This window comes from Phocoena phocoena, chromosome 5 (assembly GCF_963924675.1).
Source record: "Phocoena phocoena chromosome 5, mPhoPho1.1, whole genome shotgun sequence".
NCBI classification, from domain to species: Eukaryota; Metazoa; Chordata; class Mammalia; order Artiodactyla; family Phocoenidae; genus Phocoena; species Phocoena phocoena.
Window position 1 is genome coordinate 33,695,917 of NC_089223.1, and position 16,109 is coordinate 33,712,025.

The following is a 16,109-nucleotide window of genomic DNA, read 5'->3' on the forward strand; positions in this document are numbered from 1 at the left end:
GAGAAATCATCAGTAGATTAATTTTCCCCAGGGTTAAATGTGCATTTTGTTTTTCACTCCAGTCACCTGAATTTATATCTACAAAGATATCTACTATGTATAACTTGGCTTAGTTTATACTGTTCAGAGTTAAGAACTTTAGACCTTGTAAGTTCTCAAATACGCTGTCTATACTTACATGTTTTCACTTCCCACTCACTTTCAGCCTACCCACAAATCTGAAACATGATCTTTAAAACCAAACTACTAAACATAACAAAGAATTGAAAAAAAGCTATAGCACTTCAGAGGTATATTTAAAAATCTTGATAGTGTCCAATAAATGACTGTTCCTGTCTGCTGATTAAAGAACTCTGCCCTGTAGTTCATGACCTGAAGTCATAGTATCGGTGCATCTGTACCAGTACCCTTATTTTTGGAAACTTCCCTCTGTGGGTTTTTCAAAGTGTGTGACCATGCACATCTGTTTTGTACTTAGCCGTCCTATTTTGCAGTGACCTGAGTTTTGTGTGCCCAGAAAGCGAAGGGAAGGGTTGGGTATTAGTTATCTGTGATTTGAGCTGTGCAGAAAAGTAATCTGTCGCTAGGAGGCTCCAAACTCTTTGTTTCACTTAAAAGTAAATTTTTAAAAGTTGATTTGTCAAGATAATCCTTTCATTTCTATTTTATTTGCAGAGACATGATCCAATTGAGTGTGGAAGTACATATCTTGCTTCATTTCTTAAGCTACAACCCTTCAATGTTCACCATTGAATATTAATAACTAAACAAGTAAAAGTTTGAAATTCACCTTTTTATCTCTACCTAATTGGGTTTTAAATTAACTACAAAACTAACAACATGCTCATTATAACAAATCAAACAATGCAGAGGTATAGAAGGAGAAAGTTAGAAGCCCCTTCCCACTAATCAATCCTGAATTACCCAGCATACAGACCGTATATGTACTCTGGACACTCACAAAAACAGGGACCTCCAAAATGTTTATGAAAGAATGTTATAATGATATTTCAGAAGAAGCATTGGAAAAGTGGTCATGGGAAAAATAAGAAACTTTTGGACTTGTTTATATTTATTTTGTTTAGTATTTTTATTAAATTTTATAAATCGATTGGGGAAAACAAATACATACAAATAATGCATGCATGTCAAGATTACATTTTGTTCAAAAGTATATGCATATATACTTTTACATACTCATTGTAGAATTGTTTTTCATCTTAAAATTTCACATATTATTTAGTAAATGTCTCTATGCTCATACAGAGATATTATACTTATTATGTAATCATTGCATTCTCTTCCATTGTACTAATAAACCACCTTGCTTGTCCATTTTTCCACTGTTAAATATTTTCTAAATTTCCCACTGTAATTAAATATTTATTTAATATTTAAATATTATCTATATTTCTATAAAGAGCTATTTTCTTTTTCAAAAATAATTTTCTTGGGATAAATCACTAGAGTGATATTATTGCATTTAAACTTATGAATATTTACATAACTCATCCTGTCTATGACCAAATTGCTCACCTAAAGGATTTTATAGATTCTCAAAGGGTAGAATATATGCATTCTGAATTTAGAAGTGGTTTGGAGCATGATGAGGTGGGAACAGGTAAGGCTGGAAGCAAGATGGAAAACAGGAAGGAGGCATTTGTCATTATCCTGGCAAGAGATATATATCCCAACTAGAACGGTGGCAGCTGGCATAGAGAAGGAAATGAATATAATAAATATTTAGGAGGTGGATTTGACAGGCTTGAGGATATGGGGAGGGAAGAATAAGGAAGACTTATTGCTGGTTTTTTGGAACTTGAGAACTGGACGGAATAGAACAGTACTGGGAGAAAGGAGGATGCTACTATGCGATATATACCCAGCACAGGGGCTAGTACAATGAAGGAAGTCAATAAATGTTAGTTGAATGGATGCCTCATGCATACATGAATGAATGAGTGCTACAGACAATGAATCAATGTTCCTATTTTCCCAAAGCCTCACAAGTATTTGGCTGTATCCCTAGAAGTTTACTTAACTGGTTTTTATCTCCTCAATAGGATGCTTTTAAAATCAGAACTTATGAGAACAAGGAAGCGAAAGAATTAGGAAAGAAATTGTGAAAAGGAAGAGAATCCAAAGCCAATGCTCAGGACTTCAGAACAACCAGACCTCCCCCCATGACCCCATAAAATTAGTCAATTACTTTTCATGTTCAACCTTATGCCAACTAATGTAAATGCAGCTATTCCTTACAGAAAGTTAGCGATTCCTGATCTCTGGCTACTGCAATAATGGCTCCATTCTGCTCAACTTATTCAACAGTGAGGGGCTGAGCAGATTGTTCCCTGGATCTCTCTGTCCTGAGTTATAATCCTCTCCAAGTGCCCACATATGGCCACAGGAGCCCGGAGCTAAAAGGATTTACTGGGAGAATCCCCAAACAGCCTTACGTCTTCAGCTGCACTGGAGTACTATGAACCTGAGTTATGTGATTGTGACATGTGCTTATGTTTTTATATCAAATTTTGTCATTTTGGGTTACTGTATTTTTCTGTATTTGGCTTATAACCCCTGGAGGGCAAAAGCCATGATTTCTATTTCCTTCATAACTTCCCAAGAGTCAGGTACAATGTTTAGGATAAAGTGAACACTGAGCAACTACTGATGATTGTCCAACTGTAATTATCAAATTGAAGGAAAGTGATGGCTTTTAGGTCAATAAAATGTACCATGTATCTAGTCTTAGGAAACAAAATGTTTATTGAAATGGTGTATAGATAAATTACAAACAGCATAAAACTGTTAGTGGAGTTTTCAGCATGGGTTCTTATTACTCTTAAAATGAAGTGAGGCTTTGCAAGTCCACTGTCCCATAGGCAAAATATTATATTTTTCTTTTTATATAGAGTCATTTCATAAGTAAATCACCTTTGAAACGGTCTTTTATACATCTCCAGCCTATGACCAAAACAAAAAATATATTAAAAAGATATAATTATCTCCATTTAAAAAGAATAATTAAATATGAATGATTTAGGGGTAATAAATATGGAAAAAATACTTAGTCATTTGAAATGCTAGAGTTTGCTCCTATTATATTAGTATATACTAAACTATTTAAGAAATAATTTTAAAAATCACCAAGACACAATGACGTGTGATCATTAAAATGCAAACTATCACAATGATTTTATTACATCTTCAGGAAATAAGCTAAAATATTATTATCTCATTAAATAAACAAATTTTAAATAATTCTGCATTCAGTCATTTGGGAATACAGTCCAAAGTGAGTTTTAATTGCCATTCAAGGCTAACTATTCTTAATAAAAGACTTAAAATTAATAAATACAGTAAGAGAAAATGGGAAGAAAATTTCATAAAAGTTTCTGAAACTTTGTGGGTTAATAGAAATGAACATCTATCTAATCCTCAGGGTAAAATGACTTAGTCATATTCTATTTCAACATGGTGTTCTGGTCTGACCTGTTTGGCTCCCCCAAGGTGGTGTTGCTGTCCTTCTCCAATGGCGATTCTGTTATATGGGATTAATTTCATGGTGGTTTTCTTCATTGAATACCACCGGGATTTCCAAGTGGCCCAAATAATGCCATTATCATAACCATTAGTAGTAGATGTTTTTGAGTAAGTGCCGCCTAAAACAAATTGTAGATGCACATATCACTGCTCTTGAATCTCTTCCCCTCAGAAAGTCTATAAAGAACTGTCTATTATGAAGTCCATTGTCATCTACATCAGATTTTATAGTGTTATCTACTAACTGAAAATATCCTTAAAGACTCCTAAATTCTCCATTTACAATTGACATAAACTTATTATTAAACAAACTCTTACAGCTGTGTTGTGCTTTCTGGTGACATCCATACTTTAAATGTATTCACTGCTAACAGGCTTAGAACCCCAAATTTCCCCAATTGGTCTCTCTCCCTAAGTTTAGCCATCCTGGATTCAACTATGATGGACCACCTTTCTGAAAACAGGTCATAATTCCTCATCAGATGATCTCAGGTCATCTGAAAAACACAATTTTACTGGAAAATACGAGGAGCTCAGTTCTGGAATGTTATTTTACATCTCCATTATAAAGTGGAGGCTAGGCTGAAGTGCTTTCACCTCGTTCCTGGACACTAGATCTCTTGTGATTTTGTAAGGGATTGTCGGAGTCTAGTACTGGAGGGTACCACAAGCTATCAACACGGCTACTCTGGATCATATGGATCAGGCACCTTCCCTGAGAGCTTCTTCTAATTACATGGTTTGTTGGTGCAAAGCTAAGTTAGGTTTCAAAAAAAAACATTGTGAAAACCAAAAGGTAAGTTTAAGTAGTTTTTAAGAGGATTCCAAGTCACCTCTTGGCTAGGACAGTGCCCTAGGGAGGGAAGATTGCTCATTTTAATGGATGAGGGTTTCCCCATGCATACCTGTTGGGTAGTTACAATAGTTTGTCAGTAAGTAAAACCAGTGTTCAAAACTACTCCAGTCTTAGAGCAAACTATAGCTTGCCCTCCCCTTGTCCTAAAATAAGTGTCTACCCTCCTCAGGCTGGACTCCTCTCCTCTTAAGCTTTCATGGACATCTGCCCTCACCAATACATCCCTGCTCTTTGCTTAATTCCTCCAGACACCTACTCACAGTTTACTGGATCTATCTGACACATAGATCATGGGAAGCTGAACCAAGCTACTGTGTTAACAAGCATAAACATGGTAATGTTAGTCCATCCAGATCATATATATGGTAAGCCTAGAGGAGACACCATAACCCAAAGCATCAACTCTGATGGAGGCACGATGAATACCACTGCATAGTTTGCAGCAGTTGGATTTCTTGTAGAAGGACCAATTTCAGGTATAAGCTAGCAGTATTCAATTCTGGTTTAAAATAAAGAACTATATACTAAGCTCTCAATATCTTTATTCATTTCCTTATATTTATTTATTACCTTTTATAAAAATATAAACTATGCACAAATTCATGCATCTAAGGAAGAAAGGCATACCTTGGTAATAAATTCCATTGAGGTGGCCAGCATGACATTTGTTCATCCACCAACCAGATCCATCCTGTTCAGCGCAGTTGCCTTCAAACTTATCATTGTCGTTGTCCCAGGTACTGAACTGCATGCCATTGTGGGATGTGAAAAACTTGTCACTACTATCCTCACCAAAATCATAGCCATCAAACGCATCTCCAGCATCTCCACCAATGAAGTAGGCATATGTCATGCGGTATTTGTCACTTTCATCTTTCACCCTGAACGTAGCATAGTCTGCAGTACTACAAAGAAGGGAATAGAGACCTTAGACCCTGAGCCTCAGAAGGCATCTCAGAAGTTCTCTCTTTCATAGGACAATTGTTTGGAATTTTAAACTTTGCTTCTTAATCTGAAATGTGCTCATTGAATAAATTTTTCTGCAAATCTGGCAAGGGAAAATGGATGTGGGAACCCGCACCACCCAGGATGGGTCTAGAAGCCTTCAAGGAAGGCTTCTAGTCCCAGGAAGACTAAAAACTTCCACCATCTGAATGCTTTTTGCCTATAGGATCCTAATATCCAACCCAGATATGTGGATGAACCTGACTAATTTCGTATTTTCCACTTTTATCTCAGTATGTAGCATGTACACACAGTTCTCACAAACCACATTCATTATCTGACAGTGAGTGACAAACAATGCAGCAAACTTGAAGGAGCTACAGTTCCATTAGCCACTCATACCATCTAAAGTGTGAAGTCCTAAAGGAGTTTTCCTTTTGCAAGGCAGTGTGGCAGTGACAAGAAGGAGGGTTTCCTCAAGCATCACAGAAAAGAAGTTCCCTGTATGGCCCACAAAACATGAGCTATAGGATCAAAGAGAGATTCTCCCCTGGAAAAAAAGTTGTGAATGAGGGCAGAATTCTATGGAGTTCAGGGAAGAATGGGCTTTGGTGCATGAATAGAGATTTCCAGAAAACATTTGGCTTCCCTGATTTCTAGGACTTGGGATATAGGAGATGTTCTCATAGGAGGTCTACTGACTATGGTATTATACTTTCTGGTTAAAAACTTTAAAAAGTAAAAATACATATTTGGGCACAGACTATATTTCATCATGCCACAGACGTAACAAGAGGGTTGGATATTGTTTTTAATTTTAATTAAGCATACAACACTCAAAGTGCCCACACAGCTCTAGCTCACCAAAGAAGCCAGCTGGTTTCATTTTAAAGTAGCTCCTGGATTTGACTGACTGCATGGTCATTAAAGCACTGGGAAATCTGAAGAAGCTAGATTCACTCTTCAACAAGGATAATCACTAAGAGGATGGGTTGTAGAGTTAAACTACCTGAGTTTAAATCCAACCTTTACCATATACCAACGATGCGACCGTGGAAATGTTAATCTGTAAAATGGGATTAATAGTAGTTCCTGCCTCATGAAACAGTTATTTGGATTAGATTAAATTATAATTTCATGTTCAATTTATGGTACATATTAAATGCTCAGGAAATACTAGCTATTATTTTGTATGGTTCCAGGGTAAGTGGATTGTACCAGAACACTTAGATCCTGCCTAAATAGGACCTAGCAACTTGGACTGCCCAAGAACCAAACTGACTTCTGGGGAACATAGTTGGATGTGCTCTTCGCATCTGTCAGACTGTCTTCCCCACTGTTCTGTTGAGAGCTGGAAAGTGCATACTCCAGACTGTCTCTACGGTAAAAAGTTAAAAGTCCTTTCTAATAGTACCTGGTTCTGCCATTCCAATCCTCCAACTGCACTCTTAATACATATGGGATGGTAGACTGTGTGCTTATTAAATGAATCTTCTCATTTCCCAGCCAAAATTCTGTGTTTCCAGTAGGAGACAGATGTCCAAACCCTTCTTTATATTGAATCCAGTTTTTCTTGAAATCCACACTGCCATCAAGCCTCTAATTACACAAGTGTATGGGCAAAAGGAGAGAGTGGATTATCAGTGCACACACAAAAAAATTATAAACATTTTGTCCAAAATATGGAGGGTATGATTTCATCATTTACTAAGTGACCCTGGACTAGCTGCTTCAGTTTTCTCACCTATCAAGTAGGAATAATGATGCTTACTTCTTAGGGTTGTTGCAGGGATTACACCAGAGAATGTAAAAGTACTTAAAAGAGCGACTGGCACATGATAAATTATAAACTAGTAGTTTTAAAACTACCAGTAGTAGTTTTAAGTACTATAACTACTAGTAGTTATAAAACTAGTAGTTTTTTTTTTTTTTTGGCCGTACGCGGGCCGCTCACTGTTGTGGCCTCTCCCACTGCGCAGGCTCCGCGGCCATGGCTCACGGGCCCAGGCCCTCCGCGAACCGGGGCACGAACCCGTGTCCCCTGCATCAGCAGGCGGACTCTCAACCACTGCGCCACCAGGGAAGCCCAAAACTAGTAGTTTTAAAAAGTCTCCCAGGAGACTCCAGAACACCAGCTTGATATTGCTGATTCTTGTACTGATGGTAGAAAGATCAACCTATTGCTCCATCTGTGTCTACCAGCCAGAGCTCACATCACTCGCTGGCTCTGAGTGCCCCCTGCAGGATTAGTTGTAACAGTGGTCAAAGGTAAACAATGCAAGAGGATTTGCAGTGGGTGCCTGGAGCTGGCAAAGGCAATAGAGGGTCCTGGTCTTGGAACAGCCTCAGTGTATCCTCTGGGTGACATCATCTTCTTGTGATGGGCAGCCCTAGGTCTTGATGTACCTGTCAAGAGAGGTCTCTTCGAGTTCTTTGTCACTATGATATTGTGATTATGTGCCATCATGAATCTACAACAGCAGGGCCAGCATAGTAGAGAGTCACAGCACAAGACTGAAACCAGACTATATCCTTACTCTGTTACTTATTAGTTATGTGACTTTGGGCAAGTTATTGATGCTCAGCCTCTTGTGCCTGTTTCCTCCTCTGTAAACAGGGACAAGAAGGCAAAAACTACCTCAAAGGGAAGTTGTGGGTGTTAATTGAGTTAATGTTCACAAGGTGCTTGGAAACATATCGGGCATATAGCAGAACAATTAGGTGTCTATTAAATACGTTTGTTGTGGGAAAAAATACCTTCTGAAACACAGTCCATCCATTTCCAGACCCATCAATTTCACAGTAGACTAAGAACTGCTGTTTAGCTTTCAGAGGTTTGATAAAGTAAAGCCCACTCTCTCTGGCCCCCTTATTGGCAATGTCTTGACAATCTGAAAAAGAAGAAATGTTTGTGGTGGTTTGAAATCCAGGTAAGACTGTGTCAGCCTTGAAAATGAAATTTTTAACTTGTCGTAAACTATTCATTTCCTGAGAAGTATTTTCTTACTTCTCACGTGATTATTCCTTTAAAGTATTTTTTTTTAGCTACTCAAGAAAAGTCTAAGCAGACTGTTTAGATTTAATAGCTAGACATTTTCCAATGTATTTGTATACATTCCAATACATACAATCTCCTTTACTTTTTATATTTGCTTTGATGAACTTAATCCAATATAAAACTTTCACTTACCTTTCCCAGTTGTATCATGTATTTTCACTGTATCTTGACAAGGTTCCTGACACTTTGCTTCCAATTGGACCACTTTCTGTTTCAGGTTGACGATTTTTTGATTATTTGAATTATATATTTCCTGTAAAAATCTATAAGCAAAATAATAAGATAACCGACTATTCCTTTTAGAGGAATAATTTTGTATATTCTTTTAAAAATACCACCTTATTTTCTCAAGAATTATTTCCTGATAAATTACTCCATTCTTGGAAAAAGTGTAAAATGACGTTAATAAATAAATTGAGGTGAATTAAAATTCTAAGCTTTTTGGAAAAGAATATAACAGGGTCCTTGCCAATAAACAGTATCATTGTTAAGTGGCCTTTCTGAATTGTATCTTTTGCATAAAGGGCAGCAGATAATGAGGTACACAAGTGATGACCTTGATTAATAGGAAGACCCTCTGGTGATTATTCTTGGGACAATATTCTTAGGGAAAGAAAGGCCCTGTTCTGAAATTCACATGTGCTGAAGCATTATTCCTTTTCACTTGTGGATTTACTGAGGATCTGTTTATGGACTTCAATCTTATAACTTACATAGGAAAAGTATCTGGGGCACTACCTTACCTAAAATAAAATAACAGACATTTTCCCTTTCTTCTTAGTGTTTCTATTTACATAGCTTCAGAAAAAGGCTGGGGGAAGTGAAAAATCCTGCTTTTGTTGTTTCTCACAGGGTTGCTTGTACACATTCAGAAATGATAGAAAACTACCTACAGTACATAGACTGTCATCTCTTTCTTTGAGGTTCAGGATAGACAAACTATTTGACCACGTTTTTCTCTACTGCGCCTTTTAGAAAATTTCTACACTGTAGTCTCCTTCAACTTCAATGATGGGCAATAATAATGCAAGTCATAACGCTAATAATATCACAATAATAATAATAGCCCTCTGATATCAAAAAGAGGATAAATCCCTCCTGGGCCACTTTTCCTCAGCCACCATTTATCTCAATTTCTTATACTACTTTGAGAAAAATTTAAGAAAAAAATTGAGGAATAAACTAAAACTGTATCTGAGACCCTATGTTCAGAAAGTCTATGAGTCCCTGGGAAGTTGTTAACAGAGACATCTTACTTTCAAGAGAAGGGAGGAGAATACGTAATTGCAGGTTCCATGATCAACAGGTAGTTTTACAATGTTTGTTACACTTATCTCTTAAAACACATTTTTTTCTGCTCTGCCTTCAGTATGATTTACTTTTGCAGCCAAGATCCTTCCTATGTCTCTGCTTACAAATTCCTCACCACACATTTGTTGACATTCTTATAAAAAGAATTTTATTTTCAACACCCATATTCCCATCGGTTTGAATTTACGTTGTAAGACAAATGGGGGTGAGGGGAAACATTTTGGTAAATACGGTCATAAAGCATTTGAAGACACCTAAAACATCCTTCTCCCACATGATTATTTTTTTCTACATCATTATTAAAAAGCAGTTACAATCCAGTACAACTCATACTGCCTAAATGCTTCTATCCCCACTGGGTTCAAGATGGTCAGGTATCATGTCAATTAGATACAAGTAGAAAAAAATAAAAAGATTTCTTCTACTGAAGCTCGGAATATTGAGTAAACACTATCTCAGTCTTGGAGAGCAAATTGAAACAAAAGATGCTTACCGAACTGTTGATTCATGTGTTGAAATCAATGTTTCGTATTTCATAATTTCTTCCAACATTTTCTTGGAAATCTTGGTAGCACTTTCTATCCCGCCTGTAACATGGGATCAGAGACATAAAAACACATGAACAAACAGAACCACTGAAATAACAGCAAAAGAATTTCACAGATGAAGTTCTCAGTCGGTGGTGGTTAGATTCTCACTTGGCTTTGCTGGTCCATCAGAGTGGTAGCTGATCTGGATTGCTTTGACCAACTCTCTGGCTTCTGATGTCTTGTTCTCAACCTGACGTAAGATGCCTTCCAAATTCCGTAGATCCTTGTCTACACTGGTTTGGTAAGTAGACAGGAAGTCTGCAATTCCACAGGTAGTTGGGCAATAACTACCCTGAAAATACAATAATAGAGTGCTTTAAAATCCTGATAAAAAGCTACATAAGATCTACTAATCAAAATAGGTAAAACCTAGACTTCATTTAAAAAAAAAAGTCTAAACTGCCAAATGATATTTGCGAGAGAATTTCTTTTATTTCTCTGCCCACATCCAGTGCAAACACAGCGAGAAACATAAAAACTACTTACAAATCTTTCATCTAAGATGCAGCAGTTGTCTCGGGTAGCAATATACTAGAGGAGAAAAATACAGACATTTCACTAGTTTATCGTATATTTTCTTATTTTCAAGCTTTCTGTTTAAAACAAATACGTTTTGTAAACAGCACACTTACTGCCAGGCATGTTGAAGAGAGCAATGCAAGAGTGTAGAAGCAGAGGATTAAACTCCGGGGGTGTGAGGACCAACTCATGGTGTCGGGGGTGCCCGGTGGTCCAAGCCTGAAGGGTCAGAACTGTGACATTTCGGTTCCAATTGTCCCTTTATTTAAGTTCCGAGGATGGCAGGACCGCCAGTGGCTGGAGCTGATCACGGGGCTTTCTTACCACGGGGGCGGGATGTCTTTCCAGTCTCTTTGTCCTCATCCTGGCCCCGGACTAATGTTTAGTCAGGTTCCCAGGTTTTGCACACAGGTCTAAGCTCCTCCTTTCTGGCCTGGCTCAACCCTCCTGCGAAGCCAACTCTTCTGCAAAGGCTAGTGAAGCATTAGCCTTAGTTGCGATGAGGAGGGAGGGCGCCGGGGAGGCTGTGGGTTGCAACAGTTTCCCGTACAGGCGGAGAGAACAAACACACAGCTGACCTCGGCCAGAACAAACCGCCCCAACCTTAAGACAGAGCCTGGTACCATAACCCAAATACCCCAAATTACCGCAAGTCCTTTCTTAGACCTGCGATGAAGGATCATTAATTTTAACCTGTGCCTATGGTAGGTGGAGGCTTTGCCTTCCACCAGGTCTCAGCATGTCACTCTTGACAGGAATGAATGACACTGGAAATGTATTCCTGCCCCACTGTGTTGGCCATTTTCTTTTTTTTTTTAAATTGAAATATAATTAACATATAACATTATATTAGCTTCAACTGTGCAACATGATTTGATATTAGTATATATTATGAAATGATCACCACAGTAAGTCTAGTTAACATCTGTCAGCACACATAATTACAAAAAACTTTTTTTTCTTGTGATGAGAACTTTTAAGATGTACCCTCTTAGCAACTTTCAAATATGCAATACGGTACTATTAACTATAATCCTCATGCTGTACATTATATCCCCTGGACTTATTTTATAGCTGGAAGTCTGTAACTTTGGACCCCCTTCACCTATCGACTATTTTCATAGGTTCTCAGTTCGCAGTGGGCTTTTTTTCCCAGATGGTAGCCTAAGGATACATGCCCCCCCCCCCGTTTTATTTATTTTATTTTGTTAACCTTTTTTTTTATTGCAGTATAGTTAATTTACAGTGTTGTCTTAGTTTCAGGTGTACAGCAAAGTAATTCAGTTATATATATATATATGTGTGTGTGTATATATATATATATATATATATATACACTTTTTCAGATTCTTTTCTCATTACAGGTTATTACAAGATATTGAATATAGCTCCCTATGGTATAGAGTAGTTCCTTATTCGTTATCTATTTTACACATAGTAGTGTGTATATGTTAATCCCAAACTCCTAATTTATCTTTCCCCCACCCCATCCCCTTTGGTAACCATAAGTTTGTTTTCTATGTCTTTGAGTCTATTTCTGCTTTGTAAAAGAGTTCATTTGTACCATTTTTTTAGATTCCACACAAATGTAATACCATATGATATTTGTCTTTCTCTGTCTAACTTACTTCACTTAGTATGATAATCTCTAGGTCCACCTATGTTGCTGCAAATGGCATTATTTCATTCTTTTTTATGGCTGAGTAATATTCCATTGTGTGTATACCACACAGCTTCTTTATCCATTCACCTGTCAAAAGACACTTAGGTTGCTTCTATGTCTTAGCTACTCTAAATAGTGCTGCAATGAACATTGGAAGGCATACATCCTTTCAAATTACGATTTTCTCCAGATATATGCCCAGGATTGGGATTGCAGGATCATATGGTAGCTCTATTTTTAGTTTCTTAAGGAATCTCCATACTGTTCTCCACTGTGACTGCACCAATTTATCAATACATTCCCACCGACAGTGTAGTGAGCTTTTGAGCTCAACTCCTCCCTCTGTCTGGAAGCACCAGCTGGTGGGGCACCACACCTGCCACAGAGGGGAAACAAGTCAGGAGCCTACTTTGTTTTCTCTGAGGCTCCATCTCGTTACCACAGAGGAAACCCTGGCTACAGGAGGCAGGGGCTAGGAAAATCCACGTCCCATATACGTGACTGGGAGCTTAACTGAAGGAAAGGGCGCAAAATGAAACATTAGGCGGGAGCTGTCCTTTGCATTCTGCCCCTAGAGCTTCCTTGTATATTGGGACAACATGCTTACCATCATCTCCTATTGATAATTTACAATTATGCAGTATCACTACCCCTACTTTTAATATCCCTCATTTTATTCTCTGAAAGCAAGCTTACTGCAAATTTTGATTAAATATTTAGTGGGAGAAATACATCTAAATTGAAAGAAATACTAATACTTCAATGTTTAATCCTAAATATTTACAAAGGAATACTTGTTTTGATTTGAAACAAAGATAAAAATGTTCCTACTCAGTAAATAATCAATAATTATTATAACAAAATGAGTACATCAAAACCAGATTTGTTGCCTTTTCTTTCCTCCTTAACAGTTACCCTCTCTGACTTACCAATCATTGCCAATCACATCACCAACCACCAGCCAATTAAAGCCTCACAGTCATCCTCCTTGTTTATTCATCTCATCAGTTTTCGAAGCTTATTATTAAAACTATTTTCTCACTGCCATTTATTTTTTTTATATAAATTTACTTATTTTATTTATTTATTTTTGGCTGCATTGGATCTTCATTGCTGCACGCGGGCTTTCTCTAGTTGTGGTGAGCTGGGGCTACTCTTCATTGTGGTGTGCAGTCTTCTCATTGCAGTGGCTTCTCTCTGCAGTGTTGCAGAGCACTGGCTCTAGGCACACGGGCTTCAGTAGTTGTGGCACGAGGGCTCAGTAGTTGTAGCTTGTGGGATCTAGAGCTCAGGCTCTGTAGTTGTGGCACACGGGCTTAGCTGCTCTGCGGCATGTGGGACTTCCCGGACCAGGGCTCGAACCCGTGTCCCCTGCATTGGCAGTCTGATTCTTTCTTTTTCTTTTTTAACATCTTCATTGGAGTATAATTGCTTTGCAATGGTGTGTTAGTTTCTGCTGTATAACAAAGTGAGTCAGCTATACATAAACATATATCCCCATATCTCCTCTCTCTTGCATCTCCCTCACACACTCCCTATCCCACCCCTCTAGGTGGACACAAATCACCGAGCTGATCTCCATGTACTATGTGGCTGCTTCCCACTAGCTATCTATTTTACATTTGGTAGTGTATATATACGTCCATGCCACTCTCTCACTTCATCCCAGCTTACCCTAACCCCTCCCCGTGTCCTCAAGTCCATTCTCTACATTTGCGTCTTTATTCCTGTCCTGCCCCTAGGTTCTTCATAACCTTTTTTTTTTTTTTAAGATTCCATATATATGTGTTAGCATACAGTATTTGTTTTATCTTTCTGACTTACTTCACTCTGTATGACAGTCTCTAGGTCCATCCACCTCACTACAAGAAACTCAATTTCATTTCTTTTTATGGCTGAGTAATATTCCATTGTATATATGTGCCACATCTTCTTTATCCATTCGTCTGTTGATGGACACTTAGGTTGCTTCCATGTCCTGGCTAATGTAAATAGAGCTGCAATGAACATTGTGGTACATGACTCTTCTTGAATTATGGTTTTCTCAGGGTATATGCCCAGTAGTGGGATTGCTGGGTCATATGGTAGTTCTAGTTTTAGTTTTTTAAGGAACCTCCATATTGCTCTCCATAGTGGCTGTATCAATTTACATTCCCACCAACAGTGCAAGAGGGTTCCCTTTTCTCCACACCCTCTCCAGCATTTACTGTTTGTAGATTTTTTGATGATGGCCATTCTGACCAGAGTGAGGTGATACCTGATTGTAGCTTTGATTTGCAGTTCTCTAATGATTAGTGATGTTGAGCATCCTTTCATGTGTTTGTTGGCAACGTGTATATCTTCTTTGGAGAAATGTCTACTTAGATCTTCTGCCCATTTTTGGATTAGGTTTTTTTAATGTATATATTGAACTGCATGAGGTGCTTGTATATTTTGGAGATTAATCCTTTGTCCGTTGATTCGTTTGCAAATATTTTCTCCCATTCTGAGGGCTGTCTTTTAGTCTTGTTTATGGTTTCCTTTGCTGTGCAAAAGCTTTGAAGTTTCATTAGGTCCCATTTGTTTATTTTTGTTTTTATTTCCATTTATCTAGGAGGTGGGTCAAAAAGGATCTTGCTGTGATGTATGTCATAGAGTCTTCTGTCTATGTTTTCCTCTAAGAGTTTTATAGTGTCTGGCTTTACATTTAGGTCTTTAATCCATTTTGAGTTTATTTTTGTGTATGGTGTTAGGGAGTATTCTAATTTCATTCTTTTACATGTAGCTGTCCAGTTTTCCCAGCACTGCTTATTGAAGAGGCTGTCTTTTCTCCACTGTATATTCTTGCCTCCTTTATCAAAGATAAGGTGGACCATATGTGTGTGGGTTTATGTCTGGGCTTTCTATCCTGTACCATTGATCTATATTTCTGTTTTTGTACCAGTACCTTACTGTAGCTTTGTAGTATAGTCTGAAGTGCGGGAGCCTGATTCCTCCAGCTCTGTTTTTCTTTCTCAAGATTGTTTTGGCTATTCAGGGTCTTGTGTTTTCATACAGATTGTGAAATTTTTTGTTCTAGTTCTATGAAAAATGCCAGTGGTAGTTTGATAGGGATCGCATTGAATTTGTAGATTGCTTTGGGTAGTATAGTCATTTTCACAATGTTGATTCTTCCAATCCAAGAACAAGAACATATCTATCCATCTGTTTGTATCATCTTTTTTTTTTTGCGGTATGCGGGTCTCTCACTGTTGCGGCCTCTCCCATTGCAGAGCGCAGGCTCAGTGGACATGGCTCACGGGCCCAGCCGCTCTGCGGCATGTGGGATAATCCCGGACCAGGACACGAACCCATGTCTCCTGCATCGGCAGGCGGTCTCTCAACCACGGCGCCACCAGGGAAGCCCTGTTTGTATCATCTTTAATTTCTTTCATCAGTGTCTATAGTTTTCTGCATACAGGTCTTTTGTCTGCTTAAGTTAGGTTTATTCCTAGGTATTTTATTCTTTTTGTCGCAATGGTAAATGGGATTGTTCCCTTAATTTCTCTTTCTGATCTTTCACTGTTATTGTATAGGAGTGCAAGATATTTCTGTGCATTAATTTTGTATCCTGCTACTTTGTGAAATTCATTGATTAGCTCTAGT

At 38.0% G+C, this 16,109-nt stretch overlaps 1 protein-coding gene across 2 annotated transcripts; it reads right to left on the bottom strand.

The window, feature by feature from the left end:
* Positions 1 to 2,696: 2,696 nt before the first annotated feature.
* Positions 2,697 to 11,210, bottom strand: FGG (fibrinogen gamma chain). 2 transcript variants are annotated; one of them, XM_065877666.1, is made up of 10 exons: positions 10,936 to 11,210; positions 10,790 to 10,834; positions 10,412 to 10,595; positions 10,207 to 10,300; positions 8,535 to 8,665; positions 8,102 to 8,235; positions 6,759 to 6,943; positions 5,027 to 5,304; positions 3,493 to 3,662; positions 2,697 to 2,964 (listed from the first exon to the last, which is right to left on the bottom strand). In XM_065877666.1, the coding sequence occupies exons 1-10, from the start codon at positions 11,011 to 11,013 to the stop codon at positions 2,950 to 2,952; spliced, it is 1,314 nt and encodes a 437-aa protein (XP_065733738.1). In that variant the 5' UTR covers positions 11,014 to 11,210; the 3' UTR covers positions 2,697 to 2,949. The 2 variants fall into 2 exon arrangements, with proteins under 2 accessions (XP_065733738.1, XP_065733737.1); XM_065877665.1 differs by lacking the exon at positions 2,697 to 2,964 and having other exon boundaries at positions 3,175 to 3,662; positions 10,936 to 11,062.
* Between the last annotated feature and the right edge of the window lie 4,899 nt (positions 11,211 to 16,109).

Bases quoted from the DNA above. Each gene is read 5' to 3' on its own strand.
- FGG (XM_065877665.1), bottom strand. From the start codon at position 11,013: ATGAGTTGGTCCTCACACCCCCGGAGTTTAATCCTCTGCTTCTACACT. The intron at 10,596-10,789 runs GTAAGTAGTTTT...TTGTATTTTCAG, and splicing joins GCATCTTAGATGAAAGATTT to GGTAGTTATTGCCCAACTAC. The intron at 3,663-5,026 runs GTATGCCTTTCT...AATTTGTTTTAG, and splicing joins CAATGGAATTTATTACCAAG to GCGGCACTTACTCAAAAACA.